This window comes from Canis lupus, chromosome 19 (assembly GCF_048164855.1).
Source record: "Canis lupus baileyi chromosome 19, mCanLup2.hap1, whole genome shotgun sequence".
NCBI classification, from domain to species: domain Eukaryota; kingdom Metazoa; phylum Chordata; class Mammalia; order Carnivora; family Canidae; genus Canis; species Canis lupus.
This window is the reverse complement of record NC_132856.1, coordinates 46365404-46393178: the sequence shown is the minus strand read 5'-3', so window position 1 is coordinate 46393178 and position 27775 is coordinate 46365404. Positions and strand designations below refer to the sequence as shown.

The 27775-nt window shown below is 57.3% G+C and overlaps 2 protein-coding genes and 1 long non-coding RNA gene across 10 annotated transcripts; 1 reads left to right on the top strand and 2 right to left on the bottom strand.

Annotated features, from left to right (window-relative positions):
* Positions 1-134: 134 nt before the first annotated feature.
* On the bottom strand, positions 135-14884 carry IQCN (IQ motif containing N). 4 transcript variants are annotated; one of them, XM_072786740.1, is made up of 4 exons: positions 14761-14884; positions 13056-13188; positions 8160-11876; positions 135-1148 (listed from the first exon to the last, which is right to left on the bottom strand). In XM_072786740.1, exons 2-4 carry the CDS (start codon positions 13137-13139, stop codon positions 222-224), a joined length of 4728 nt encoding a protein of 1575 aa, XP_072642841.1. In that variant the 5' UTR covers positions 13140-13188; positions 14761-14884; the 3' UTR covers positions 135-221. The 4 variants fall into 4 exon arrangements, with proteins under 4 accessions (XP_072642841.1, XP_072642838.1, XP_072642840.1 ...); XM_072786737.1 differs by lacking the exons at positions 8160-11876; positions 13056-13188; positions 14761-14884 and adding an exon at positions 4371-8150 and having other exon boundaries at positions 135-4331; XM_072786739.1 differs by lacking the exons at positions 8160-11876; positions 13056-13188; positions 14761-14884 and adding an exon at positions 4371-8150 and having other exon boundaries at positions 135-4292.
* A 4744-nt stretch (positions 14885-19628) lies between these two features.
* JUND (JunD proto-oncogene, AP-1 transcription factor subunit) lies at positions 19629-21502 on the bottom strand. Its single transcript, XM_072786741.1, has one exon. It carries the CDS (start codon positions 21384-21386, stop codon positions 20343-20345), a length of 1044 nt encoding a protein of 347 aa, XP_072642842.1. The 5' UTR covers positions 21387-21502; the 3' UTR covers positions 19629-20342.
* A 7-nt stretch (positions 21503-21509) lies between these two features.
* On the top strand, positions 21510-27501 carry LOC140610540 (uncharacterized). Of its 5 annotated transcripts, none has more exons than XR_012012154.1 (4): positions 21538-25035; positions 25490-25778; positions 26112-26495; positions 26622-27501. It is a non-coding gene; the product is annotated as an uncharacterized lncRNA (long non-coding RNA). The 5 variants fall into 5 exon arrangements; XR_012012152.1 differs by having other exon boundaries at positions 21539-25035; positions 25490-25807; XR_012012153.1 differs by lacking the exon at positions 26622-27501 and having other exon boundaries at positions 21510-25035; positions 26112-26583.
* The last annotated feature ends 274 nt before the right edge of the window (positions 27502-27775 follow it).

Sequence of the window (27775 nt, the reverse complement as noted above, 5' to 3'; positions counted from 1 at the left end):
TACTAACTGCATGGCTGGAGGCAAAATTTAGGGCCTCTCCCATCCAGGATGCTCCAGACCCTCCCAATTCCCCTGCCCCCCCACCCCGCCAACCATGCCCAAGACACCTTCATGAACACAGGTGGACCAAGACCCAGGCTGTGGAGGGCTTTATTCATTAGACCCAGAGAGCCACACTGTCCCTCCCCTGGTGTCCCCCGCCCCACTAGTCAGCCGATGTTCTAGACACCTGGCCACTGCATGTGCTGCGAGCTGTCCCACGCTTCCGGCCCCAAGAGCGCATCCGTAGTGAGGGAGGCCCGGGTGCGATGGCCGCGCCAGGTGGCTTGAAGCATCTTGGCTGCCATCTGCTGCTGCTTCAGACGGCGGCGTACGCTGAAGCCTCTCCAGGCCGACTGGATGGCCGTGGCCGCCTTAATCCGGCGACGGGACAGCCGGGGGCTCCGGGAATTCATCTGGGTGGCGCAGCCCCACGGCAAGCTAGCCTGGACTGTGGAGCCCCGGCCCATGCCGTGCACCACCCGAGTGGGCAGCGTGTGGCCACACATGTGGCACGTGCGGGGGCTGGAACCCACGAGCATCACCACGCTGGGCGGGCTCCCCAGCCTGGGACTCAGCGACTGGCAGAGGGCGCAGATGTGTGGCTGGCACGACTGGAAACAGCGGTGGTCGGATCCTGACCTGGTCCTGCTGCCCATTTTGCACCACATGGCCGGGAGCATGGTTTGCTGAGTCTCGGGCCGGCGAGTGAGGAAGCCTCGCCACACAGCCTGGATGGTGGTGGCGGCTCGAGAGAGCCGGGCCAAGTCCCGCCGCACACGGTAGCCGCGCCAGGCAGCCTGGATGATGACGGCCCACTGGTGCCACACCTTGACGGTACGGCGCACCAGGTAGCCACGTGCGCATGCCTGGATAGTGACCACAGCATGGATGATTATCTTCTCCACAGCCTGCATCGATGCCACCAGCTCCCCCGACTGTCTGGGATCCGCCGCTGCCTCTCTGCCCACGGTGTCCCATGGCACAGAAGCCCTGGCCAGATCCCACACGCCACCAGGGGCCACTGCGCTGCTCATGGGCCCGACCGCTACACTGGGGACGGCAGAGTTCCATGCTTGGCCACCAGCTATGCCAGCATCCACGGGGCCCTGGAGTACAGTGGGAGTCAGGGATGCCCTGTCACTGTCTACAGGAGCCCCGGCGCTACGGAAATCCAGAGACCCCTCCATCGACTCCTGGGCTAAAAGGGGCCTCCGGGAGCCGTCAGGTGAGGACTCATAGCCCAGAGACACCCTCCGAAGCCCTGGGTGCAGCCTAGAGGTGGCCGTGTTGTGTGCCACCTCAGTGGTGCGGATGATTGGTGTTACGACCGGTGGCGCACTCTTGGAGTGTTTGGGACTTTCCTGTGAGGACCTGTAGGTGTGCTCCTGCACTTCATGCAAGGGCACAACCTTGGCTATGTTACTGTCTAGCATGTCTGAGACGGAATAACCATGCATGGACCTATAGGATTTTCTAGAGCCAAGAAACTTGTGGTTGTTCTGAACCAGGTCCCCAGACACTGGCTTCTGGTGTGCCCTGGGGACAGCTGCTACCTGGAACCCATCAGATGCCATTCCACTAGTGCTGGATGGATAAAGTGACACATGGGAGGCCTTGTGGGTGGTTCCTGACCTCTGGGAAGTGCTTGGGGTCCCCATCCCAGTTATAGATCCTGGGTGCAAGCTGAATGCCGTAGGACTGCTATGGGCCAGCTTGGGTGACCCTGAAACTATAGTAGAAGCCCCCATATTATAGGCAGGGCTCTGGGGCACCTGAGTCACTGGGGGGTCCTGGGACATGATGTGAGTCACTGTGGGGCTCTGGGGTATGATATGAACCACTGAGGGGCTCTGGGGTATGATGTGAGCCACCGAGGGGCTCTGAGGTATGATGTGAGCCACCGGGGGACTCTGGGGTATGATGTGAGCCACCGAGGGGCTCTGGGGTATGATGTGAGCCACCAAGGGGCTCTGGGGTATGATGTGAGCCATCGATGCCTGTTGAGCCAAGGGGGCACCAGGAGCCCTGACAGACTCCATGAGCACACTGGGGACCCAGCTACCAGTCACAAAGTGGGAGCTGGGGGGCCGCCAACTGGTTGCTGACCTCTGCTGCAGAGTTGGGGTGGCACTACCAGCCATGGAGTGGTTGGCAACATTCAGGGGCTGGGGAGGGACAGGAGCCATGCCACTGGTCAGAGATTCGGTCTGGTTGGGAACTACCTCCTCCAACAGTGGTCTTTGACTGTCGGGAAGGAATTCGTGGCTGTCGTTAATGTCACCTGACAGGGGACTATGGAACATCCATGGGGTTGCATCAAGGACCATGGAGTCCCCACTGGATATGGACACCTGGGACAGACCCTTGTCCAGGCCCTCTGGCTTCATCACGGCCTGGTCATCTGTGGCCTCAAATGGCATCGTCTCAAGGGTGTGGTTCAACTGTGAGGCTCTTTGTAGAACTGTGGGCACTTGGTGTCCTCTCCTGGTTGTGTCACTAGCTTCCAAGCCCTGGGGATGAAGCTGAGCCAGGCTAGTGGTATGGGATGCCTGGAAGGGGGCTATAGACCCTTCTCCAGCCAGGGCTCCATGGTAAGGACGGGGAGTGATCCCAACCAGCATGGACCCCTGGGGAAGGCTCTGGGCCACATTTCTGACTGTGGAGGGCACACCGGCTGCGTTAGCTGTGGACCCCAGAACCAGTCCCTGATTCAGTTCTCCAGCCACAGATGTTGGAAACACACTAGAAGCCACAGACCCAGGAGAGACATTTGTGTCCGTCTCGTTTGACACTGAACCTGGGATTAGGCTTGGAGCAGTGAAACTAACTGAGGGTCTCATGGAGAGGTTTTGTCTCTTCCCACCACCCCCAGATGCTGCCGTCAGACTAGGGGGCTCCCTACTAGCCGCAGAACCTGGAGGAAAGCTCGGGGCCACAGCACTGGCCATGGGTTCTGGAGGAAGACCCTGGCCCATGCCGCTAATCACAGATCCCGGGGGAAGGCTGTGGCTGATACTACAGATCACAGACCCTGCGGGAAAGGTTGGAGCCACACCACTGATCACGTAACTGGGCGGAAGGCGGGGAGGCACACCACTGATCACCGGCCCTGGAGGCAGGCTCTGGCCCACGCCCCTGATCACAGACCCTGGGGGAAGGCTGGGGGCCACACCACTGGCCGCAGTAGCCGGGGCCAGGGCTGCGGGCATCCTGGTGGCTACAGAACCTGGCACCAGGCCGCTAGCTGTGCCCATCAGGGGCTCCTGGCTGAAAGCATCAGCTTGTTGGTAACCAGATGCCACAACTGTGGACACAGGAGGATGCTGGTGGTTCAAAGATACTGGTAGATCAACATTGACCTGAGACATGGTGGGGTCTGCGTTGGCTTGAGAAAACCTGAATGGCCTCATACCCAGTCTGTTGGGCACTGAAGCCCGAGAGAAACCAGGACCCACCTCTATGGCTTGTTCGTGAATCAAAGGGGCCCCTGCCACGGAGGCTGGGAATGCAATGGGAGCCATGCCGCTGACTACTTGAAATTGGTTTGGGCCCATACCAGTCGTCACACTCCCCTGGCACACACTCCCTGTCATGCCCGGAGACATAGGTCCTGGAGACATACTGAGGAACATACCAGCAGCCAGGGTCCCCCGAGACATATTTGGGAACATGCTAGCAGCCATAGCGCCGGGGGAGATGCTTGCAGCCATGCCCCTGAACAGAGCCCCCGGAGATATACTGGTTCCTCGGTCTAGACAAGAGTCCTCTCCACTAGCACCGGATGTCTGGTAGATATTTGGGGCAGAGAGAGTGACAGCAGAATGTTCGGTTATGTTTGGGTGCCCCCCACTGACACTGAGTGGCTGATGAAATGCCAGGGGCACCTCACTGAACTCAGGGGCCTGGGGGTTTGAGGCCACCCCATCAACCATTACAGGCTCTTGACATAGAGCCGTCTCGGTGGCCACAGATGACTGGTTCAGATCTTGACCCATGCTGCTAGTTGTAGGGGGACATGATGTACCCGCAGGGATTTCAGTCACAAATGATGGATGATGCAGGCTAGAGGCCACTGCATCCACCCTTGATGGTACATTTGAACCCACCTTAGGCATCCAATCTGACTGGCCAACAGTGCAACCAGCACCACCAATTACAGATGGCTGGAATAGGCTGAGGGGCCCTCTATTGGCCACAAATGGCTGGGCTAGGGTGGAGACCACCACACAGGCCACTGATGGCGGGCCTAGGCTGGGGGCCACCACACAGGCCACTGATGGCTGGCCTAGGCTGGGGGCCACCACACAGGCCACTGATGGCTGGCCTAGGCTGGGGGCTATCCCACCAATCATAGATGGGTGTGCTAGGCTGGGAGCCACTCCACCGGTCACTGCTGGCTGGCTTAGGCTGGAGGCCACCACACAGGCCATGGATGCCTGAGCTGGGCTGGGGGCCACTGCACCAGTCACTGGTGGCTGGGCTACGGTGGGGTCCACCCCATCAGTCATAGATGGCTTAACCAGGCTGGGGGTTACCCCACTGGTCACAGATGGCCGGGCGAGGCTAGGAGTCACCCCACTGGCCATAGATGCCTGAGCTAGGCTGGGGGCCACCCCACTGGTCACAGATGCCTGGACTAGGCTGGGGACAACCCCACTGGTCACAGATGCCTGGGCAAGACTGGGGGCCACCCCACTGGTCACAGATGGCCGAGCGAGGCTGGGGGTCACCCCACCAGTCATAGATGCCTGGGCAAGGCTGGGGGTCACCCCACTGGTCACAGATAGCTGGGTGAGGCTGGGGGCCACCCCACCAGTCATAGATGCCTGGGCGAGGCTGGGGGTCACCCCACCAGTCATAGATGCCTGGGCGAGGCTGGGGGCCACCCCACTGGTCACAGATGGCCGAGCGAGGCTGGGGGTCACCCCACCAGTCATAGATGCCTGGGCAAGGCTGGGGGTCACCCCACTGGTCACAGATAGCTGGGTGAGGCTGGGGGCCACCCCACCAGTCATAGATGCCTGGGCGAGGCTGGGGGCCACCCCACCAGTCATAGATGCCTGGGCAAGGCTGGGGGCCACCCCACTGGTCACAGATGGCCGGGCGAGGCTAGGAGTCACCCCACTGGCCATAGATGCCTGAGCTAGGCTGGGGGCCACCCCACTGGTCACAGATGCCTGGACTAGGCTGGGGACAACCCCACTGGTCACAGATGCCTGGGCAAGACTGGGGGCCACCCCACTGGTCACAGATGGCCGGGTGAGGCTGGGGGTCACCCCACCAGTCATAGATGCCTGGGCAAGGCTGGGGGTCACCCCACTGGTCACAGATAGCTGGGTGAGGCTGGGGGCCACCCCACCAGTCATAGATGCCTGGGCGAGGCTGGGGGTCACCCCACCAGTCATAGATACCTGGGCAAGGCTGGGGGCCACCCCACCAGTCATAAATGCCTGGGCAAGGCTGGGAGCCACCCCACTGGTCACAGATGGCTGGGCAAGGCTGGGGGTCACCCCACCGGTCATAGATCCTTGGGCAAGGCTGGGGGCCACCCCACTGGTCACAGATAGCTGGGTGAGGCTGGGGGTCACCCCACCAGTCATAGATGCCTGGGCGAGGCTGGGGGTCACCCCACCAGTCATAGATGCCTGGGCAAGGCTGGGAGCCACCCCACTGGTCACAGATGGCCGGGCAGGGCTGGGGGCCACCCCACTGGTCATAGATGGCTGGGCGAGCCTGGGGGTCACCCCACCAGTCATAGATCCCTGAGCTAGGCTGGGGGCCACCCCACCGGTCACAGATGCCTGGACGAGGTTGGGGGCCAACCCACCAGTCACAGATGGCCGGGCTAGGCTGGGGGATACCCCGCTGGTTGCAGATGCCTGGGTGAGGCTGGGAGCCACCCCATGGGTCACAGATGGCCAGGCGAGGCTAGGGGCCACCCCACGGGTCACAGATGGCCAGGTGAGGTTGGGGGTCACCCTGCCAGTCACAGATGCCTGAGATAGGCTGGGGGCCACCCTTCCAGTCACAGATGCCTGAGATAGACTGGGGGCCACTCTTCCAGTCACAGATGCCTGAGATAGACTGGGGGCCACCCTTCCAGTCACAGATGCCTGAGCTAAGCTAGGGACCACCCCACAAGTTATAGATGGCCGGGTTAAGCTAGGGGCGATCCCACTGGTCACCGATGGCTGTGCTAGGCTGGGGACCACCCCACCGGTCATAGATGCTTGTGCTAGGTTGGGGGCCACCGCATTGGTCACAGATGGCCGGGCTAGGTTTGTGGCTACCCCACCAGTGATAGATGTTTGGCCTAGGCTGAGGGTCACCTTACTAGCGATAGATGGCTCAGTTAGACTAGGGGTGACCTTACCAGACACAGGTAATTCAGATGGGCTGGGGGCAACCCTACTGACCGTAAGTGGCTGGCCTGGGTTTGGAGCCACCTTACTGACTACCGATGGCTGGGATAGGCTTGAGGTCAACCTAGTGGCCATGGATGTCTGCTCATGCGTGGTAGGGACATTATCCAAAGACAGACTTCTGGTCAGTCCTGTCCTGTAGGATTTCTGAGATAAGCTTTCCTTCAGACCCATGGAGCTTTGACCTGAGGACACATCCCCATCATCCTGATCATCTGAGCCCCAGTGGACACTCAGGGTCACGCGACCGGACACTGAGCTCTGGTGCAGAATGGGGATCAGCTTTGAGCCTGCAGAGGGCTGGTGGTAGAGGCGTGGGGTCGTGTGGCCCCGGCCCACTTTCTTAGTTTCTTCCCTATCTCTAGGCTTCTGGGGCCTCCCCACAGCCTCTCCAGAGAGGAGGGTATCTAGATTAATTTCCCCATCCAAGTTGGCCTCCCAGGACTCCTCCTCCACCAGGTCGACAGCAGTCAGACTGGCCACAGACATGCTGGAGAGGCTGAGCGAGCTGCAGCTAGGCAGGGAGCTCTGGGAATTACTCACATTCAGGCCATAGTCTGTGGAGCCTTGAGAGAGGCTTCCAGGCAGGTCATTGTCTGGACCCTGGGGCAAACTGGCCACCAGTTCAGTGAGTATATGGCCAGTCACTCGCTCCTGTGGGCAGTACGTACTGGCAACGGTGCCCTGGGTTCGATTCCTCTCCTGCCTAGGGACTGCCAAACGGGTAAGAGTATGTGCCAACTTATTGCCTGGGGGGGCTGGGAACACACTGGGATCAGCCTGAGTCTTGAAGGCCCAGCGATGACCAGGAACCATGGAGCCAGGCAAGAGACCCAGGGTGATGTCACAGGCCTTGGGGATCTGTGGTTGAGTCAGGGACATTTTGCTCATACTGGCAGCCCTCAGTGGACCTGGGGTCGACTTGTTGGTTCTCTCCCTGGTAGCCGCGGAGGCCCGTTTGTGATTTGGGGACGGGGTTTTCTGCGTGGTCTCCTCACGGGCCACAGAGGGCTGTTGTGACACCTTGGCAGCTGAGGATCGATACACACCGGGGGGCACCCTGCTGATCCCGGAGGGCTGACCCCAGCAAACAGATCTCCCGTAGGTTACGGTACACTGCTGGGAATGGGCAGCCCTCCCACCACCAGCGGCGCAGGGAAGTGTACCTGAGGCCCCCTTGCCTTCCCCGGTCGACGCCCACCGACGTGAGGCCACCCTGCTGACCACGTGTGGCTTATGGGCGCTTGGAACTGTGCCACCAGCCACCGATGGCTGGCTGGTGCTTGGGCCCACGCCATTGGCAATGAGCAGCTGCCACAGACTGGGGGGCAGCTGCAGGTGGGGTGGTTTGGGCAAATTAGGGCCCGTGTCACTCTCCATGGGGTTGAGATCTGATGCCAATTCACTGGTGCCTGGGGCCAGGCACGCATTTTCTCCACTGATCTCAGAGCTCAAATAAAGGTTTGGGGAGGCCCTGCTGGGCTCCACCTCCCATGACAGAGTGGGGTCCAGGGCAGCAATCAGGGGATACTGATGAATCGTGGTGATCACTCTACTAGCCAGGGAGGCACCCATAAAGACCACTGATGAGCAGGGTGACCTCCCGAGCATGGCCCCATCCCCCATCTCTTCCAAGAACCCGGCAGGCCAGCCTGTGACGAAGCCCTCCCAGGCCCCGTCCTGGGGAACCCTGACCTTGCTGGGCTGTGGTCTCACGGGGCCTAGGTTGGGCCCCCATGCGGCCGATGGGCTCCCCCTGTAGTCCACCTCCACCGGGGCGGGGACCATAGTCATCCTGCTTCCTGCGGTTTTCGAGGCGGCCTTGGGGAAGACTCCAGTCCTCAGCGCTGCCTGAGACAGAGACTGGCTCAGGACAGCGCCCAGCTCCCCCTGACATAGGGCTTGGCTCAGAGCAGCCCACTCCTCCTCTGTCAGGGCCTTGCTGAGCACGTCCGCCAGTTTACCCTGCTTGGCTTTAGTGAGTTCTGCCCGCAGCTCGCCGGGGGACAGGGTGCGCGACAGGGCGAGGCCCAGCTCGCCCCAGGACAGCACTTTCATCAGCGCTGCACCCAGCATGCCCTGGGGCAGGGCCTTGGCCATCGTGGCGCCCAGAACTTTCTTGGACAGAGCCTGGTTCAGGGCTGCCCTCACTTGCCCCTGGGAAAGGGCTTTTGCCAAGAGGGCACGGAGGTCCTCCTGGGAGCCCAGCTCGGCAGCCAGCTCCGCACACAGGGAGGCCAGCTGGGAGGTCGCCAGGTCTTCCTGGCAGGGTGTGGCAGGGCTGGCCATCGATGACTGGGTCCGGGTAGCCCCGCTATCGCCCCAGGATTCCACGTTACATGCGGGGTGTCCGGCAGACGCCAGCAGAGGCACTAGCATGCTCTGGGCCTCAGAGACCCCCTGGCGTGGGCCCTGGGTGGCTTTGCCTTGCGCACAGTCATGGGGCTGGATCTGGGTCAGTCTGTCCTCTGGTGTGGGTCGGGGCAGAGGGCCAAGAGCACCAACGTGCTGGCAGGGCTGGGTGGAGGCCTTGAACCCAGCCAGGAACGGCTGCGACTGGGTCTTGTTGCTGAGCTCAGCAGGTTGGTGGGCTGCGTAGAGGCACTTGGCTGTTTCTGTGACCAGCTGGGCCTGGGATTGCACCTTGGTCAGCCCGGTGGGCAGATGTGCCTGAGATTGGACCTTCATCACTCCTGTAGCCAGATGAGCCTGAGACTGTGCCTTGGTCAGACACGTGCCTAGATGTGCGAAGGACGGAGCCTTGGTCAGCTTGGCGGGCGAATGTGCCTGGGACAGGGCCTTGGACAGACAGGAGCCCAGGTGTGCCTGAGCCTGAGATGTGGTCAGCTCAACAGGTGGATGTCCCTGGGACAGGGCCTTGGCCAGCTTGGCTGATGGATGTGCCTGGGACAGGGTCTTGGCCAGACAGGTGCCCAGATGTGCCCGAGGCAAAGCCGCAGTCAGTTCGGCAAGCAGCTGTCCCTGGGACGAGGCTGCGGTTGAACAGGTGGCCAGCCGTTCCTGGGGCAGAGCTTTGGCCAGACATGTATCCAGATGTGTCTGGGGCAGGGCTTTGACTGGACATGTGGCCAACTGTGCCTGGGGCAGGACCACGGCTGTTTCTATGGGCATATACACCTGCGACTGAACCTTCACGACATCCGTCCTCAGGTGTGTCTGTAATGAGGACTTGCTCCTGTCCTCAGCCACTTTTGCCCAGGGTGAATCCCGGGGCATTCCAATGGCTATGGTGGTATTAGACATTGTTTCTGTTTTCACCTGCTTCTGGGAGACGGCCTTGAGTTTTTCAGCTTCCAAAGGTGGCCTCACTGTAGCCTTGGGGGCCCCAGCTCCCAGATGTGAGGACAAGTATTTGACCTTTCCATTAGCCAGGTATGAGTGAGAAGAGATCTTGACCATGCCTGCTGTCTGCTTTGTGCTCACCACAGCCTTGGCCTTTGGTCCATTCAGATATGTGTGGGATGAGGTGTTGGGAATTCCAGCTGCTGCCACTGCTGGAGGCGAAGACTTCAGATTTCCAGCTGCTGCAGGTGGCAGGCAGAAGGTCCTGAGGATGGCAGCCATTGAGCGAAATTGGGCTGGGGTTTTGGTGACCATGGCTGCCAGACGCGTCTGAGGAGGGGTCTTGGTCACTGTGGCCCCTGGGAGTGTCTGAGATGGAGTCTTGGCCACACCAGCTGCTGGACACGTCTGCAGTGGGGTCTTGGTCATCGGGGCTGCCGGGCGCATCTGAGTTGGGGTCCTGGCCACAGCAGGCACTGGGCACGTCTGGGGAGGAGTCTTGGTCGTCGCGGCCACAGGCCTTGCCTGTGTTGTGGGCTTGATCATAGAGGCCAACAGGCATATCTGTGGTGAGATCTTGGCCATCATGGCTGCCGGTCGTGTCTGGGGTGCAGTGTTAGTCGTTGAGGCTGTTGGTCGCATCTGGATTGGGGTCTTGGACATCGGAGCTGCAGGGCATGGCTGGGGTGGGGTCTTGTTCACCATGGCCGCCAGGCATGACTGAAGTGGGCTCTTGATCATTGTGACTGGCTGGGATGCCTGAGGTGAGGTCTTGGCCATTGCAGCCACCGGGCATGTCTGGGGTGGGATCTTGGCCACTGGGGCTACCGGGTATGTCTGGGGTGGGGCCTTGGTTATTGTTACCAGGGACACTGAGCACGGCTGGGGTGGAGTCTTGTTCATCATGGCTGCCAGGCATGACTGGAGTGGGGTCTTGGTCATCGCGGCTGCGGGGTATGTCTGGGGTGGGGTCTTGGTCATTGCAGCTGCTGGGTACATCTGGGTTGGGGTCTTGGTTATCCGGGACACTGGGTATATCTGGGGTGGGGTCTTGGCTATTGTTACCGTGGGCACTGGACATGGCTGTGGTGGGGTCTTGGTCACTGCAGCCACCGGATACATCTGAGGTGGGGTCTTGTTCATCACAGGTGCTGGGCCTGTTTGGGGTGGGGCTTTGAGGACCTCTGCTTCCATGTGGGCCTGGGTCTGGGTCTTGAGTGATCCATGAATGGCCTGAGCATACCTTCCACATGGTGGAGGCCCTGGGGCTCCTGCCTTGTTGACTCTGGCAGTTACTTGCTTGGCCTTCACCGTGTCCCCTTCTACATGGACAAGGCAGGCATTTCTGACAGGTCTGGTCAGCAGGCATGGGTGGCACTTTGTGTCTAGACTCACTGGACATGGAAGTCTGATGGCAACGGTCTGGTGTGGCAGGAAGGTGACGCTGGGGCCCCTAGTGGCACAAGGAGCCTGCATGCCAGGCTGTAGAGTACTCTGGCTCTGGAGCAGGGCCAGCTGGTGGGTGTAGGCAGCCAGGCTGTCAGAGGAAGGGAACTGGGTCTCTTTGCTCACCATGACAGGCTGGGTCAGAGGGGGCTTGCCCTCTCCAGGATGCTGGAACCGCACCTGCTGGGGGGCATGGTAAGGGATGTCCCCCTCCTCCATGCTCACTTTTTTTTCCACCAACTTCCCGGACCGGAGGAGACGCCTAGTGTTGAAGCGTCGCCAGGCCTCCTGGATGGCTTTTGCTGCCATCATCTGGGAGATCAGCTTTTGCCGGAGCTGGTAGCCTCTCCAGTTGGCTTGGATGAGGGTGGCTGCACGGGAGAGCATCATGTCCATCTCATCCACCAGGACGTTCTTGAAGGCCTGGCTCTCAACCATAGCCCGTAGGTGTGGGATGTGACGAGACACCATCTTGTCCTTGTCATGCTGTTGCAGAAGGGTCTCCCTGGACACAAGTGGCTCGTGCTGAGGCTGTGGACTCAGTGTCCTTGCTCTGTCTTGGATATTAGAGACAGACTGGGGCTGGTAGAAGCTCTGCCCATCAGGTGACAACTGTAGCTGTGTTGCTTCCTGCATTGTCTTGGTTCCTTGGGTCAGCTCTGCCTGTGGAGGGGGGCAGAGAGGTGGTCAGAGAGTGGGACCATAGAGATGAGAGGTTTCCTGGCTGGAGCAAGCGCTCCAGTACCTACATCTTCTTGTTTCTGACACCTTGCAATCTTTCTCCTCTCCTCTGCAGGCCCCCCTCTCTCCCAGCTACCTGCCCAGGTGGCCTTTGATATCTACATCTCCCTCATCATCCTGTGGCTACTTCAGTGCTGGCAACAATGCACATTCTCAGCTGAAAGCCCAATCACCTTCTTGCTTTTTGAACTTCCTTTATATCTGGAACATACTGTGAATATAGCTCTGATCGCACTATTTGGGAAATTTCCTCTGTGTGTGTGTGTGTGTGTGTGTGTGTGTGTGTGTGTGTGTTATTTGCCTCTCCCTGTTTACTGTGAATTCATAGAGGGTAGGAACCAGGTCTGAGTCATTTCTGTGTCCTCATCTCAGTCAAAGGGCCTGGGTTCCAGACTGTGGACAGGTGAGTGTTGGGTGGGTGGCTATATTCATAAATGAATGATGGAGGGGATTGGAATTTGGGTAGATAGATACTGAATGGATATATCTGGATAAATGAATGGTGGATGGGTTAGAAAGATGGATAAAGGGTTGTGTGGAAGAATAAATAGGTAAATGAAGTAGACGAATGAATTGATGAATAGATCAATAAATAAGAAAATGGACACATGGATGGATGGACAGATGGGTAGGTGGATGGATGGATGGATGGATGGATGGATGGATGAGTGGGTAAATGGATGAATGAGTGGATGGATGAATAAGCAGGAGGGGAAAGAAGGGTGGAATGGATGGATGGACAGACCAGTGAGTAGAGGATGGACGAGACCTGAGTAGATAAATGAGTGTGTGGATGGAGAGAGCTGAAGGAATTGGTGAAGAGATCAATGAATAAGAGGTGAACTGATGAATGGCTGGATGGATCAGTGCATGGATGGTGAATGATTAACAGGTAATGGGTAGATCACTGGCAGATGGGTGGGTAGAAGAATGAGGGGATCACTATGGCTTCCAAAAGCACCTTGGCTCAGAGGGAATTGGGGTGGATACTGCCAAGCATCCTTGATATGTCACCTGAAGCATAACATGTTTGTTGGGCAGAAACCCACCCCCAACTTTTGGCTGAAACAGCCGATTCCCCTTTCCCAGCCATCTTCATACCTTGGAAGGCCATAGAGTTGGAGGAGGAACAGGAGGAGAAGGTGCAATCTCAGAAGCCAGCTTGTAAGAGGAAGCAGCCTTCATTCAGCCTTTCATCCCATGCAACGTACAGCAACACTGCCCTGGGCTGGCTCTGTTTTCAAGCCCAATGTGAGGAGACATATTAAAAGAAAAACAAAAATAAAAAACCCTAACATTTCAAAAAAAAGCCAAAAACTTTTAAGTCCACAAAAATGAATGCAAAAGGAATTTTACACTAGTGTTCTTTTATACGTAAAAGCGGATCAACTAGAAATAACCAACAAGGTGATTGCTAGGGAGTCAGTTACAAGTGCATAAAGGAGAGTGTTCAAGGATGTTCATCACTGTATTATTTATGAAGAGTAAAAACTAAAAATAACTTAGGAGGTGGCTTAAATTAAACAGGACATTCATACAGTTGTATGCTATCCGGCCATTAGAAATGGTGTCCAGATCCACAAAAATGGCTAAAATTGAAAGGGTGGACACATCATGACCAACTGGGGAAACTGTCAGTCTTGAAGGTAACTTGTCAATTCCACCCTAACATTTACATTTAAGAGGTACAAGTGTTCATACTCACCCCAAACCAGAAACCATCTAAAAATGCCCATTAACAGAAGACTTAAATTCAACCATATTAGTAATTGACATGATAAGAGATTAAAAACTTCAAGACAAAGATGATCAAAATAGATTTGTTTTAAAAGACCCCTGTGCTGCCTCCTTTCATGGTGAACATTCTAGCTTCACTTATTTGATGGCCTGAGTGTCCTGCCCCTTACCAGTCTTCATCCCAGCTGCAAATGGGCTGGGCCCATTCAGAACAAGCATCAGTGTAATGGGCCTGAGACTGGTTCTCCAGGAGGCGGGCACAGTCATCGTCTCCACTTCACAGAGGAGGAGCCTGAGGCCCAGGGAAGCCAACATACTATATTTCATACTTCTTTATGTTATTTCTGATTTGCCTCCCCCATTGAACTATGAGCTGCCCATGGGTAGGGATGTCTGTCTCTTTTATTTGCTGTTGAATCCCCAATGCCTAGAACAGTGTACACAAGAGGTGCTCAATATGTTTATGGATAGATACATGGATGGATAGATGGATAGATGGATGGTTGAAAGAGGATGGATGGATGGATGGATGGATGGATGGATGGACAGATGGATGAGAACCACTCAAGCTAAGTTCTGAAGAATTTAGGGAGAACAGCTTTAGGATCTGAACTGACCTATCCTAGAGTCTGCGGTTTCACCAGCCACATGGTTTAGTCCTTTCAGTGAACTCAACCAGAATGAGTGAACAAATAGACAACAAAGTGAGAGGAATGTGATTACAGGGGACAGGAAAAAGGATTAGGGGCCCCCAGACATGTAAGCCGAATGGCTGGCTTGGCGATTTTGAGTAAACCCCTCTGAGTCTGTTTCCTTATACAAGCTAAAACCACTTTCCCAGCCTCCCAGGGAAACATGGTAGGCTCTCCAGGCTAGGACCTCAGGCAGACAAACCCACCATCAGTTTTTACGGGGGTCCCAAGTGCCCCTGTTTTGAGGGGCTGAGAAGCTGACCCACTTTTTAAAGTGGCCTGGAGGGCCCAAGGGGACTCTGAGGATGCTGGGGGGCAGGGGAGAACAACCCAGCCTCTGTGTACCCCCCACCAAACCCTCCACCAGCCCCACTCACCTGCCCCTGAAGCTGAACCCACCAGCCCGAATGGCCAGCCTTGGGGCCCTGGTGCCACAATGGCTTTGTGACTCACGGCCAAGTTCCAGCCAATCCCCACCAGCTCCTGGGGGAAGAGAGTTCTAGAAGGCCGACCCAGGGATGCCTGGGTGGCTCAGTGGTTGAGCGTCTGCCTTCGGCTCAGGTCATGATCCTGGGGTCCTGGGATTTAGTCCCCCATCAGTCTCCCTGCAGGGAGCCTGCTTCTCCCTCTGCCTATGTGTCTGCCTCTCTCTGTGTCTCTCATGGATAAATAAATAAAATCTTAAAAAAAAAAAAATAGAAGGCAGACCCAGTGTTGGGGGCAAGACCTAGATCAGACTAAGGGTCTTGGTGGTTGCTACATACTGCCTGCCTGTCCTGAATAGAAAACTAGGGCTCTGAGCAGAGGGGGCCTCAAATTCTTCCCCTACATGTCTCAAGGCAAACTCAGTCTCACATACCTTGGGCATTTGTTGAACACCTAACTTTTTGTTTTTGTTTTTAAGAGCGCCTGGGTGGCTCAGTCGATTCAGCGTCTGCTTTCAGCTCAGGTCATTATCCCAGGGTCCTGGATCAAGTTCCCCATCAGGCTCCCTGCTCCACAGAGAGCCTGCCTCTCCCCCTCTGCCTCTGCCTCTGCCTCCGTCTCCTCCCTCTCTCTCTCTCTCATGAATAAATAAAATCTTTAAAAAATATATTTTAAGTAATCTCTACACCCAACAACCCCGAGATCCAGTCACATGCTCCACCAAGTGAGCCCTCCAGGTGCCTCTGAGGAACACCTAACTTTGCCTAGCGACACAGCTCAAATAATTTGGGGGTGTGAAACTGCTAGGAAGGAATCAAAGAGGGGGTGGATGGGCTGAGTCCTGCAGGAGGCGCAGGAGGCGAAGGAGTAATCTTAGGAGAGCTGGGGGAAGGGCACCACATGGCCCAAGGTGGGAACAGGATGGGCATGATTAGGGAACACGGGGGCTGAGGTGGTTGGAGGCAGGAGAAGAGGGCCAGGAGGTGGAATACTGAATTGGGAGGAACTCAGGAGTATGAGAGTTTGGGTTTTATCAGGAAGGCTCCGGGGAGCCTCGAGAGGGTCTAGAGCAAAGGAGGCACAGCTCTTATACTCTGGTTCACATCCTAAAAGGCCAGGTGGGTATCTGTGTCTGGCTCTGAGGATGGGCCATCCTTAGAGCAGAGCTGGGCCCAAGGTCCCTTGGGATCCCCATATGGGCCTGGCAAAAGTGGGTATTGACTCTGAGCCACAGTCCTAAAGGCGAAAGTGAGGCCACCGTCCCCATCCACCTCCTGGGGCTGGGCTGATGCCTGGGCTGAATCACTGCTGGCCAGGCTGGGGCTGACACACACCTTGGCCTCAGCTCAGCAGGGTCCTGCCAAAGCCACACAGCCTGGCCCAGCAGCCTCAGCCTGGCTTCTCTGGGGAGCCACTGGGAGGCACCAGAGCAAGAGGCAAACAGGGACACCCAGCCCCACTCAGCAGAGGTCCCCTCTTCTTCTCCACGCTGTTGGTGTAGCTTCGGGCAAAACCGGGGACATGGCAGTTGGACAGGATCTATGTCCTTTGTTTCAGCAATGACAAGGACAGCTCCCATCCAGGCTTTCAGTGAGCTAAACACAAATCCAGTGGTCAGGGCAATAATGGTGGAAGCACAAAGCTCTGTGGGAACGCAAGAAGGCCCCAGCCCCGCTTGGGGGTTGTTGGGGGCCAGGAGGGCAACCGCAGCTGAGTTTGAGCAAAGGTCATTTGGGTAGCTGAGGGAAGAAGTGTTATCAGACTTGAAGCTGTGCAAAGGCCCTGAGGCCATAAATTAAGGAAACAGAGTTTTGATAGGGAGGTGCCTGGAAAGACATTGATCTTTCTGGGGCCAGATGCACTCAAGGACTTTTTTTCAGGAAGGTTTCAAGTAGGGAATCAGATCTGTGTTTTCCCAAAAGCCCCCGTGTCACATCCTTGTGAGAAGATAAGGCCTCCACTTAGACCCAAGGCTCCTGGGAGGCAGGCAATGGTCCAGGGTTCTAGCCACTACTCTGCCATTTAGCAGGAGTGGGATACAATACGATATATTTGGTCTTTGTCCCTGGTTCCTGGCACTCAGCTCCTAAAACTCTTGGAATCTTTGAGAGGGATGTTCCTTTCTTTTTTAAAATATTTATTTATTTATTTGTTTGTTTATTTGAGAGAGTGTGCGAGAGGGCAACTGGGAGGGGCAGAGAGAGAGGGTGAGAATAATCTCAAGCAAACTCTGAGCTAAGTGTGGATCCCAATGTGGGGCTGGATCTGAGGATTCTGAGATCATGACCTGAGCCGAAATCCAGTTGGATACCTAATCCACTGTGCCAGCCAGGTGCTCTGTAAGTATCTTTTGTATGTTAGTAAGATGCATGGTGGCTGGGGACCAGGATGGTGGCTGGTCCCCAGAAAAGCGGAGCCATTAGAGGGTTGGAGGTTTGTCCCACCTCCCAGAGAGGACAGGGGCTGGAGATTGAACTAATTACCACAGGCCAATGATTCAACCAATCATGCCTGTGGAATGAAACCACTGGGGTTAGGACAACTGGATGGCTCAGCAGTAGAACGTCTGCCTTTGGCTCAGGACCTGATCTTGGAGTCCCAGGATAGAGTCCCACATCAGGCTCCCTGCAGGGAACCTGCTTCTCCCTCTGCCTATGTCTCTACCTCTCTCTCAGTCTCTCATGAATAAATAAAATCTTTGAAAGAAGAAAAGAAAAGAAAAGAAAAGAAAAGAAAAGAAAAGAAAAGAAAAGAAAAGAAAAGAAAAGAAAAGAAGAAAAGAAAAGAAAAGAAAACCACCGGGGTTCAGAGAGCTTCCGGCTTGGTGAATATATGGAGGTGCTGAGAGGGTGGTGCACCCAGATGGGGCATGGAAGCTCCAGGCCCTTCTCTGTACCTTTCCCCATGCATCTCTTCCACCTGGCTGCTCCTGAGTGGTATCCTTTATAATAAACCAGTAATAGTAAATAAAGCACTTTTCTAAGCTCTGTGAGCTCTTCCAGCAATTTATCAAAACTGGAGTGGAATGTGGAAACCCTTGGTTGAGGGCTTGTTGTTCAGAACCTGAGATTTCCGAATGGCATCTGAGTGGCAATGGTGTGGTGGGACTAAACCCTTCACCTGTAGGGTCTGCACAAGCACAAACTCCAGGTAGTGTCAGAACTGAATTGTAGGACACCTGGTTGGTGTCTAGAAAATTGAACTGGTTGGCGTGGGGACCCCCCCCCCCCCCCCGCCGCAACACACTTGGCATTGGGATTATGAGTAAAACAGTTCGGGGGAATTGCACGGATCTCCCAACCTCCTGGGCCTCCCCTTCTCTATACATTGGGGGTGCACAGGGAGCACAAGTATCATTATTATCCATCCACCAAACAAACTGATACGGGAGCTGTTACCTGGACATGAACATACCCATTTCCAAAGCACAGAAGGTAGAGGGGGCAGGGGAAGAGGACTTGGTTGAGGCTATACAGCGGCAGACTGGCACCCAAGTTGGGACTCGGTCTCCTGAAGACTGAAGCTCTGCTCCCCCATACTGTGGTTCTTGGTCTCCTATGTCAAGACACCCCCACTTCAGCTTGGGCCTCTCACTGCTGGGCCCCCTTCAGAAACATCTGCCTGAAGGCGGTGAGGTCACATGGCTAAAAACCAAACCCCAAAGCAGTTCTTGAAGCCTTGAACAGTAGGCAGCCAGGGTGATCAGAAGAGGAAACAGGTAGGTGGTGAGGCCCCACCTTTTCAATGGCAGAGGGACTACGGGTACACGCTGCTCCTTCTTTGCATCCCTGCTTCCCCATCTGTAAAACAGGCACAATTCACCCACCTTTCCAGGTAGGACTGGTATACTGCTGGTGCTCCACACATGCCCACCAGCTGGACTTGCCCTGTGTCCTTGGCCACCAATGCCTAAGTCCCTTCAGGGCCCAAGTGAGGCAGAAGCCCAAGGCCCGGAGTCTTTTGCTCAACAACAGCAAGGGCCAGAGTAGGCAGGGGAAGAAGGCAGCCTGGCCATCCAGCTGGAAGTGAGAGGCCTAAGGTCCAAATGTCCCTGCAAACTCCTAAAAATTTCAGGCTGTGAGACCTTCAATCACTCAACCTCTCTGAACATTAGTTTCCTTAAAATGGGAGACTAGGCTGTTGGAGAGGAAGAGGTCTTCGGGGAGTACTTGGAAAATCTGGATTCCAAGTCTGTGCCCTAAAAGGAAGGTCCCACAGAATGTAGACACACCTCCAGTCCTGGAGGCAGACTGCCTAAGTCGGATCCAACCTGGGCCACCTTCCTTCTGGTCCTGAGGCTCAGCATCCCCCATTCGCCAGCCAATAATAAAAGCTTACACTGAGCACCGACTGTGAGCACCTGTAAGCCAAGCACTGCTCTGTGAACAAAGTGTTAATCCTCCAACTTTATGGGGCAAGCTTACAACTGTTCTGCCCATTTTACAGACAGGGTAACGGAGGCCCAGAGGTTCAAATTTCTGCCTTTTCCTACCTGCCTCGGATTGTCCTCTTTGCATCTTCTAGCCTCTCTTCCCCCAAGGTGACACCCGGGGGCTCGCTACTTCCAAACGCCAGTTGGAGATCCTAATGTCCCCCACCTAACCTGGACATTAGTCGGCCCCAGGCCCAGGAGCGCCTAGATGGCGCTCGCCGCGCGCCAGATGTGCGAGGCCCCTCCCGCACGCCCGCTCTCCTCCTCTAGCAGGGGCGGAGAGAGGAGGGGGAAGGAGGCAGGGGAGGGGGGAGGGGGAGCGTGCGAGCCAGGCCCTGCCCAGCCCATCAGGCCCCGGCGGGGGAAGAAGGAGGCAGAGAGCCGAGCTGGCGTAACGAGACTTTACTGAAAACAGAAAACCGGGCGAACCAAGGATTACAAACAGGAATGTGGACTCGTAGCAAAACAAAACAAAACAACAGAACAAAAAGGGCGGGAGGAGGGATGTCGGAAGGACGGAAGGGAGGGAGCAAGAGCAAGGAAAGGGAAGGGAGTTCTTTTTTTTTTTCTTCTTCCCATTTCTTTAAAAAACCAACACAAGAAAAAACACACACACACAACCAACGTTTGTTCCCAAGTAGAAACATAAATAGGGCAGAATCGAACACTCTGTTCTTCTCTCTTCCAAAGGCAAAAAAAAAAAAAAAAAAAGTAAAAGGAAAGGCAGGGCTTGAGGCTGCGCCCCCTCGGAGTCCCCTTCGGCGGCGGTGTGTACAAAGGGGCGGCCGGGGCGCGCGGGTTTGTGCAACACTGGGTGGCCGCGCTCGGGGAACAGAGGCAGCGCGAGGGCGGGGGGGTCATGCGCTTGCCCCCCCAGGAGCAGGGGGTCCAGCTTGTCGAGTCTGAGGCGCCCTCTCCGAGTCCTGGGCACCCCCGGGGGGGGGGTCCTCCGGGACCGCGCCCTCTCGGAATCCTGGCACCCCGGGGGTGAGGGGGGGTGTCCCCGGGGCCGCGCCCTCTCCGAGTCCGGGGCGCCCACGCCCCCCCCACGCGAGCCCGCCTCCCGGGGAGGGGGGCCGCGCATGCGCCCCGCGCGCGGGCTCAGTACGCGGACACCTGGTGCTGGGGCAGCAGCTGGCAGCCGCTGTTGACGTGGCTGAGGACCTTCTGCTTGAGCTGCGCCACCTGCTCGCGCAGCAGGCTCGCTGTGGACGCCAGCTCCGTGTTCTGGCTCTTGAGCGTCTTCACTTTCTCCTCGAGGCGCGAGATGCGCTCCAGCTTGCGCTTGCGGCACTTAGAGGCAGCGATGCGGTTGCGCAGCCGCTTGCGCTCCGCCTTAATGCGCTCCTGCGTGTCCATGTCGATGGGCGACAACGGCGGGCTCTCGCCGAAGCTTGGCACGTCGGGCACCGTCTGCGGCTCATCCTTGAGCGCGGTCAGGCGGGGCGGCCCCAGCGCGCCTGGGGGCGGCGGCGGAGGGAAGGGCACAGGCTCCGCGGCGAAGGCGACCGTCGCAGCACCCCCCGAACCCCCGGTGCCGCCCGCGTAGCTGCTCAGGTTCGCGTAGACGGGCGCCTCGGGCGTGGCTGCCGCTGGGGCCAGTTCGCCAGGAGGCGCGGCGCCCGCAGCCGTGCCCGAGGGTCCTCCGGCGGCCGCGGCTGCCGAGGCCGCGCCCGTGCCCAGCTGGTTCTGCTTGTGCAAGTCTTCCAGGGCCTTGACGAAGCCCTCGGCAAACTCCTGCTCCTCGCTGGCCGCCACCTTGGGGTAGAGGAACTGAGTGCTCGTCGGCGTGGTGGTGACCAGCCCGTTGGACTGGATGATTAGGCGCTCGAGCTCGGGCGAGGCGAGCTTGAGCAGCCCCAGGTCGGGCGAGGAGAGTAGGCCGTCGGGGGGCGCAGTGCCTGGGGCGCCGTCGGTGCGCAGGGGGGCCGGGGGCGGCGCGGCCGCGGGCTTGAGCGCCGCCGCCACCTGCTCGCTCAGGCTCAGCGTCAGCGCGTCTTTCTTCATCATGCTGCCAGTCGCCGCCGTCGGGGGCGCCCCGGGGAACAGGCGACCCGGGGACGCGAAGCTACCACCGCCGCCACTGCTACTGACGCCGCCGCCCAGGCCGCTCAGCGCCTCATCGCCGTAGAAGGGTGTTTCCATCCTCCGCCTCCCCCGCCGCGCCGGCCCGGGGGGAGGGGGGGAGTGGCCGCGGCCGCCCGGGGGGCCTGCGCCCCCCCGTCCGCTCGGCCCTGCGCCCGCCCCGGCCGAGGCCGCTGCGCCCGGCCCTCCGCTGGCGGCGGCTCCTGCGCCGCGCAGTTCGCGCGCCCTCTTATAGCCTCGGCCCAGTGCGATGAGCTCACTGCCCCCGCTCGCCATTGGGTGTGGGTGACGTCGCTCATTTGCATGGTGGGGCGGGGCCAAACCACCGACGCCCCCCTGGCGCCGTTGCCCCGGTGACGCGCGGTAAACCGCACAACAGCGCGCTGCCTTGTGGGTTGACGTCATGGAGGCGGGCCCCACTCCTGGACCCGGTTACCCCGCCCCGGGAGCGCAGTGTACGACCAATGCCCCCAGCGCTGCCTCCCGCCAAGGCACGTCCCGGGTGGCGTGATGAGCCCGGCCACCAGCCTCCTGCCCGTCCCAAAGCCCCGCCCCGTATCCGCGCGTGGGGCCCCGGCTGGGCGGGGGTGGGGGCGGTGCCGGCCTCCGGGGACCGGCGGGGGATGGGGCCCGGATGGATAAATAACTCCCTGGCACCTCCCGCTCCACTACGTCTACAAGTGCCTTCCTCAGCGCACCTCTGCCCTGGCTCCGCACGGGCTGGGGGCAGAAAGCTTTAGGGAGCTAGCTGTTCCCGGTGGATCCCTGGGCGTTTGGGCCAGATCGGCCTCTGTCTCACCCCTACCCCCGAATCTCCGGTGGTGTGTTTGCCCCAGAAAGACGAGGGAGGGAAAAGGAAAACTGCCAGAAGTTGCTGGAAGCGCTTTGATCCTGATACTTTTCACTGAGGATTCTGAAAGTATGGAGTCTGGCTTCCTGACCTACAGATGGGAAACTGAGGCTCGGCAAGGTGTGACCAGGCCAGACCTCTTATCCACCTGGTAGAACCCTGGCCTCTTGCTCCTGGGCAGCCGCCTATATTTTTACTCTGCATCTGCCAGGGTGTGCTGTGGGTCCTGAGGTGAAGGTGGTTGCCTGTAGGTCCCCACAGTTTCCTCCTTAGCAGCCCTCCCCTTCCTGGTTGTTAGGCAGGAATCCTAGCTGGTAATTGTTACCTACTTAATACTGTTTTGTCAGTGCTCCAAGGGCCTCCCTAAAGGCTGGCTGGAGATGGACTATGAGGGAGGAGGAAGGGAACAACCTGTCCCAATGCTCCCTAGGGATTCTTGGGACATCTGGGTCTAGCTGACAGCCCCTTCACATGACCCCTCCATGGCTCCCACCACACTCAGAATGGAGCCAGTTTCTCAGCCAGATGGTGGAGGCTAAGGCCCCTTCTTCCACTGACCCCCATCTAACCTTTCACCTTCTCTGAGCCTTGGCTTCTGGGCCCACTGATGCCTCAGGGTCTTTGCATATGCTATGTCCTCTGTGTGATGCTCCCTTCCCCAGTGCAAACTTGGGGTTAGAGGCCCCTCCCACTCACCTTATTTCCATTATAGCCTGGGAAGCATTCAGAATGACTGGGTGGACCCAAAGATCCTGGAGGGCAGGGACCTTGTCTATCCTGAACTTGCTGGGTCTCCAGCATCCTGTACAGCACTTGACTTGGCATAAACAAGAACACTGCGTGGCCTGGTTGCAGTGGCAGTTTCTGGCCTAGGTTTGTCTGACTTGCCTGTGGGCATGAATGTTCCCAGCCCCCAACCCCCCTCTTCTACTTCCCAGCCTCACCTGGCCCTGCCCCTAACTGGGCTGTGGAGCAAGAAGGCAATGAAGGAAACTGTCACCATGAGCAAGAGACCTGGCCTGGTGGGCAGTGACCCAGGGGTGTGAGTATGTGTCTATGTACACACAAATGTCTGTGCCTGTGTGTGTTCATGTATGGATCCCTGTACCCAGATGTGTTCACACATGAGGGTGGGGTCTATGTGCCTGTGTGGGTGGGCATGTAGATCTGTGTGCCTGTGTGTGTATACATATATGTATACTGGTGGATGTGGATGTGTCCATTTGTGTGTTTCCAGGCACGTAGGTCACTGAGTCCTCCAGACCTGCCCTCGCAAGGTGGGATGCAGCCCCCAGCCTGTTGCTAGCCTTGCCCTGGGACCCCTCTCTGGGCCTACGCAATGGGGCTCGATCGGAGCAGATGGGGCCATGCATCTCCCCAGGGCAGGACATGAGTGGGTGGCCTAAGGAGCCTCCGCCCTGACCTTGGGCCTTCACCTTGACAAGTGGGTGAACGGTCTGGTGAACTCTGGGCAGAACCTGCCTTAGCTGAAAAACTAACCAGCAAACAGACCTTGGGATATGGAGGCACAGGGAGCCCAAGGCCCGTTACCCCTCTGAGTCTCCGTTTCCTCCTCATGAAAATGGAGTGAGTAATCTCACCCACCTCTTGGAATCTTGTGGGGTTTGTTTTATTTTATTTTATTTTTTAATTAAGTAAACTCTAACTCCATTATGGGGCTAGAACGCACAGCCCTGAGATCAAGAGTCATATGCTCTACTGACTGAGCCGGCCAGGTGCCTAGAGTATTGTGATTTGTATTGGATGTGAAGAAATAGTAAGAGCTCATAATTGTTTTCTCTTACGTGTTTTACGTTATTATAATTAGGCCAACCTTAACTGTGTATGTTTGTTTGGCCAGGAGTGCCCTTCCTTATCCTCCAGGCAAAATTCCTACTCATTCTTCAAAACCCAGTGTCTCCTCCTCCAAGGAGCCTACCCTAACTATCCGGCCTAGAGGTCCCCTAAGTAGCCCCTCCCCCCCCATGCCGGGCTGAGCCTGCCCACTGTCTTTGTTGGCCTCTATCTCTCCTAGTTGCGGGAGGGGAGGAAGAGAGGACCTGTCTTAGCCCCTAAAGTATGGGGAGCTGCCCTGAGCAGACTCTGCCGGCAACACTTTTCGAGGCCTGGCTCATTTGGTCCCCACTGCTGTGTACTTGCTCTTCCCTCTGATCCAACACCTTTTCCTGCCCTCTCCTTCCTCCTAGCCAAGGAGCCGTCTGGGACACCCCAGTCCTGCTCTATCATTTGGATCAACCCTATCCCCACCTCGCCAGGCAAGTTGAGGGAGCCCTAAATCCACCAACCAGTCACAGGCAGTGAATTAGGGATAACTCCCATTCTGTCATTCATTCATTCCTTGTACACAGGGACACCTGGGTGGCTCAGGCACCCTTTGCCTTTGGTTCAGGGTGTGATCCTGGAGTCCCAGGATTGAGTCCCACATCGGGCTTCCTCCATGGAGCCTGCTTCTCTCTCTGCCTGTGTCTCTGCCTCTCTTTCTCTCTCTGTGTCTCTCATGAATAAATAAAATATTTTTAAAAAATTCCCTGTCCACTGACTGAGCACCTATTATGAGCCAAGTGATGGGGACACACATGGATGTCACAAACACCATCACTCTCCCAGCACACGATCTGAAGGAGGAATCTAACACAACTTCAAGGAGAATGTGCCCCCTCCACGGATGGAGGTATGTCTTAGAGTTGGGTAATCAGGAGCTAATGCTGAATGAAGGAGGAGCTGGAGCAAATCGAACATCCTAGACAGTGGGACATCTACAGTGGGACATCTCCGACAATGGGCAGTGCAAAAGCCCTGGTGCAAGACACCAGCTGGCCACATTGATGGAGAGAGCAGGTGGGGCTGGATTGGGTGAGCCAGGGGAAGCCAGGGGGAGAGAAGGAAGGCAAGGGTGCAGGGCTTCCATGGGAGACTGGGTGGTATTTGTCCCGAGTAGTGGAAGTGGCCCAGGGAGACGGGATTGAGGGAGAAGTCAGCAACAGGGCTCAGCCTAGATTTTCGCCCTTACTCTCCCAGCAGCTCCACAAGTCTCAGGACATTAACTCACTTCCCACAGCAGCGTCCAGGGAGGGCGTGCGGCCCGCCGGGGTCCACACAGCCCAGGCCCCGTCTGAAAATTCAGCCAGTCCCCAGTAGTACCCTCGGTGGGGAAGGGAAGCTGAAACTAACCCTCCACCCCTTTCCCAGCGAGGAGGGTTCCAGTCTCCACCGCTCTGGGGCCTCTCAAGAGCCAGGAGATTATTACCCTTCTTGTTTAACTTTTTTTTTTTTTAATTTTTATTTATGATAGTCACAGAGAGAGAGAGAAAGGCAGAGACACAGGCAGAGGGAGAAGCAGGCTCCATGCACCGGGAGCCCGACGTGGGATTCGATCCCGGGTCTCCAGGATCGCGCCCTGGGCCAAAGGCAGGCGCCAAACCGCTGCGCCACCCAGGGATCCCTACCCTTCTTGTTTAAAACAACCTGCAACTCGGTTTCATGTTTGGTCTTTACTTGAAGACCCAGGGAACTCCAAGCTAGTGGATGAAACGGAAAGCCCCAAAGAAAGAATAAAGGAGTTAAGCAGGAAGCAGAAAGGGGTGAGGCGGATGGAACCTCTCAAGGGGAGGTAGGCGGGGGGCTGCGCGCAGGACGCCGCGGGGCTCGGTAGGGCTTCTGGGGAATGTCCTGCGGCGCCTGGGTCCCCGGGCTGGGGGGGGCGGGGCTTGAAGGGGCCGTCCCCGGGTGGCGGGACCCCGCAGGGGGCCGGGGGAGGGGCGCCGGCGGGGGGCTGGGGGGCGCGTCTGGCCTCCGCGCATTCCTAGGGATCAGGTTACCGGCCGAGGCGGCGGCCCCTCCCCTCCCGCCGCTCCCCTCCAGCCCCGCTTCCGCCCTCGCCGGGAGCAGGAACCACAGCCACCTCCCCCGTCCAGTGCAGGTGCTCGGCGGGCCGCAGGGAGGGGACCCACACCCCGTCCTCCGGGCGGGCACTGGCGTTTTCCAGTCTCCCAAGACCATTTTACGGACGAGGAAACGCGTCGTCAGCTCCCTTCAGCAGCTGATGCAGCCAGACCGACGGAGCCTGCTTTACGACCGGTGGCCCTGTTGACTGCACCCGGAGGCTGCAATGTCCCCAGCTTCCCGCAGGCCCGGAAGAGCCGCTCGGCCCAGAGTTCCTTGATTGACCGTCCAGAGTGAGCCCGGAAGGGCTCCCGAGCAAGGAGAAAACAACTCACACCACGTTCCCCCACCCCCGGCCGGGCCAGAGCCCTGCCCTTGCCCCATGTAATGTGCATCTGCTGTATACCCAGGCCCAGGTTAGGCCCTTTCCTAGGCGGACTTGGGGAAACCTGAAGGTTGGGGGTGGGAGGGTGGTGAGTTCACTAAATTAAGTTCAGAAGCTGATTTGCTTTGCTTTTGTTTTTCTTTTGGCCAACCTCCAGCACCATCATTCAGCCATTCCATCACCCTCTGTGGAGCACCTACTGTGTTGTGTGCAGGGCCTCTGTGGTAGGCCAGGGTTTTCCACCATCCCTCATCACCTCCTCAGTTGATGCTCCCCTATGGGCCAGGAAATACCCACCACAATGAAGAAGTCCGCTTTAGGCTGATGTCACAATTTCTCCTTTAGGTCGACCCCCTTTTCTGTTTTTACTTAAGTAAATATATTTCAAAAGGGAAACTTAATGTCACCACCAAGAATGGAAAACCAGTTTATCTTGCCATAAATAGAAAGAAATTGAAAAAACGATGAAATGAGAGCAAAACCCAGGAATTCCTTCCTCGGGGACACTCTGGGCCAGGCCCAGAGCGGGAATGTCTAAATATCCAGAAAGCGTTAAAAGCAGGGAAGCCCCAAGCCAAGCCAAAGAAGGGTGCAGGAGAGGCCACGGGAATCCACTTTGTGGTTTTGTTTCTGAGGGCCCCAGCACACAGTAGGTGCTCAATAATGTGCCAAGCCTTGGCAGTGAGCACCTACTATGCGTGGGGTTTACCTGCATCCACCAGCATCCTTTCAGGGCCTTCGAGTTTATAGACCCATTTCCAGGGTCACAAATGAAGGTGGTGGTGGTGGCAGGTAGCAGGGACCCCACAGGGCCTCTCTGGGGAGACTTCAGTTTGGTTCAGATAAATGGAAGCTCCCCGCTTCCGCCTCAAGACCTTGGGGCTGTCCCCACCCACAGTCCTGTGGCTCCTGACAGCCTTCTGCAATGAACTATGGGCCCCTGACGTCCTGCTCAGGCTGCCCAGGGATTGGGGGGGGGAGGGGGGCGGAATGTGTACATCAATGAATATGAATTAAATAAGTAAATGAATTAATGAGTGGATGGTGTAATGGATGATTTGACGACGTAATAAATGGATGAGTGAATTAATGGAGAGGATGCATCCATGTGATCAAAATGGGAAACCCACTCCCCACATTTTTCCTTAATATCCCCACACCAGCACTGCAAGGAGGGACATCTGTTCACATTTTTCAGAGGGACAAACTGAGGTTCTGAGCAAAGCGTGGCTCCCTGCCCCCCATTTTCAGAGGGCAGATTGGAATACAGGCAGCCTGCTCTCTGTGAGCTGCAGGACAGGGGGGCGAGTA

What these genes read in the sequence shown, in the direction of transcription:
- IQCN (XM_072786737.1), bottom strand. Translation starts at nt 8,090, where the DNA reads ATGGGGGATGGGGCCATGCTCGGGAGGTCACCCTGCTCATCAGTGGTC. An exon ending in TTGGTGGGATAGCCCCCAGC is followed by an intron (nt 4,332 to 4,370) that starts CTAGGCCAGCCA and finishes GTGGCCCCCAGC; the next exon opens with CTAGGCCAGCCATCAGTGGC.
- JUND (XM_072786741.1), bottom strand. Translation starts at nt 21,386, where the DNA reads ATGGAAACACCCTTCTACGGCGATGAGGCGCTGAGCGGCCTGGGCGGC.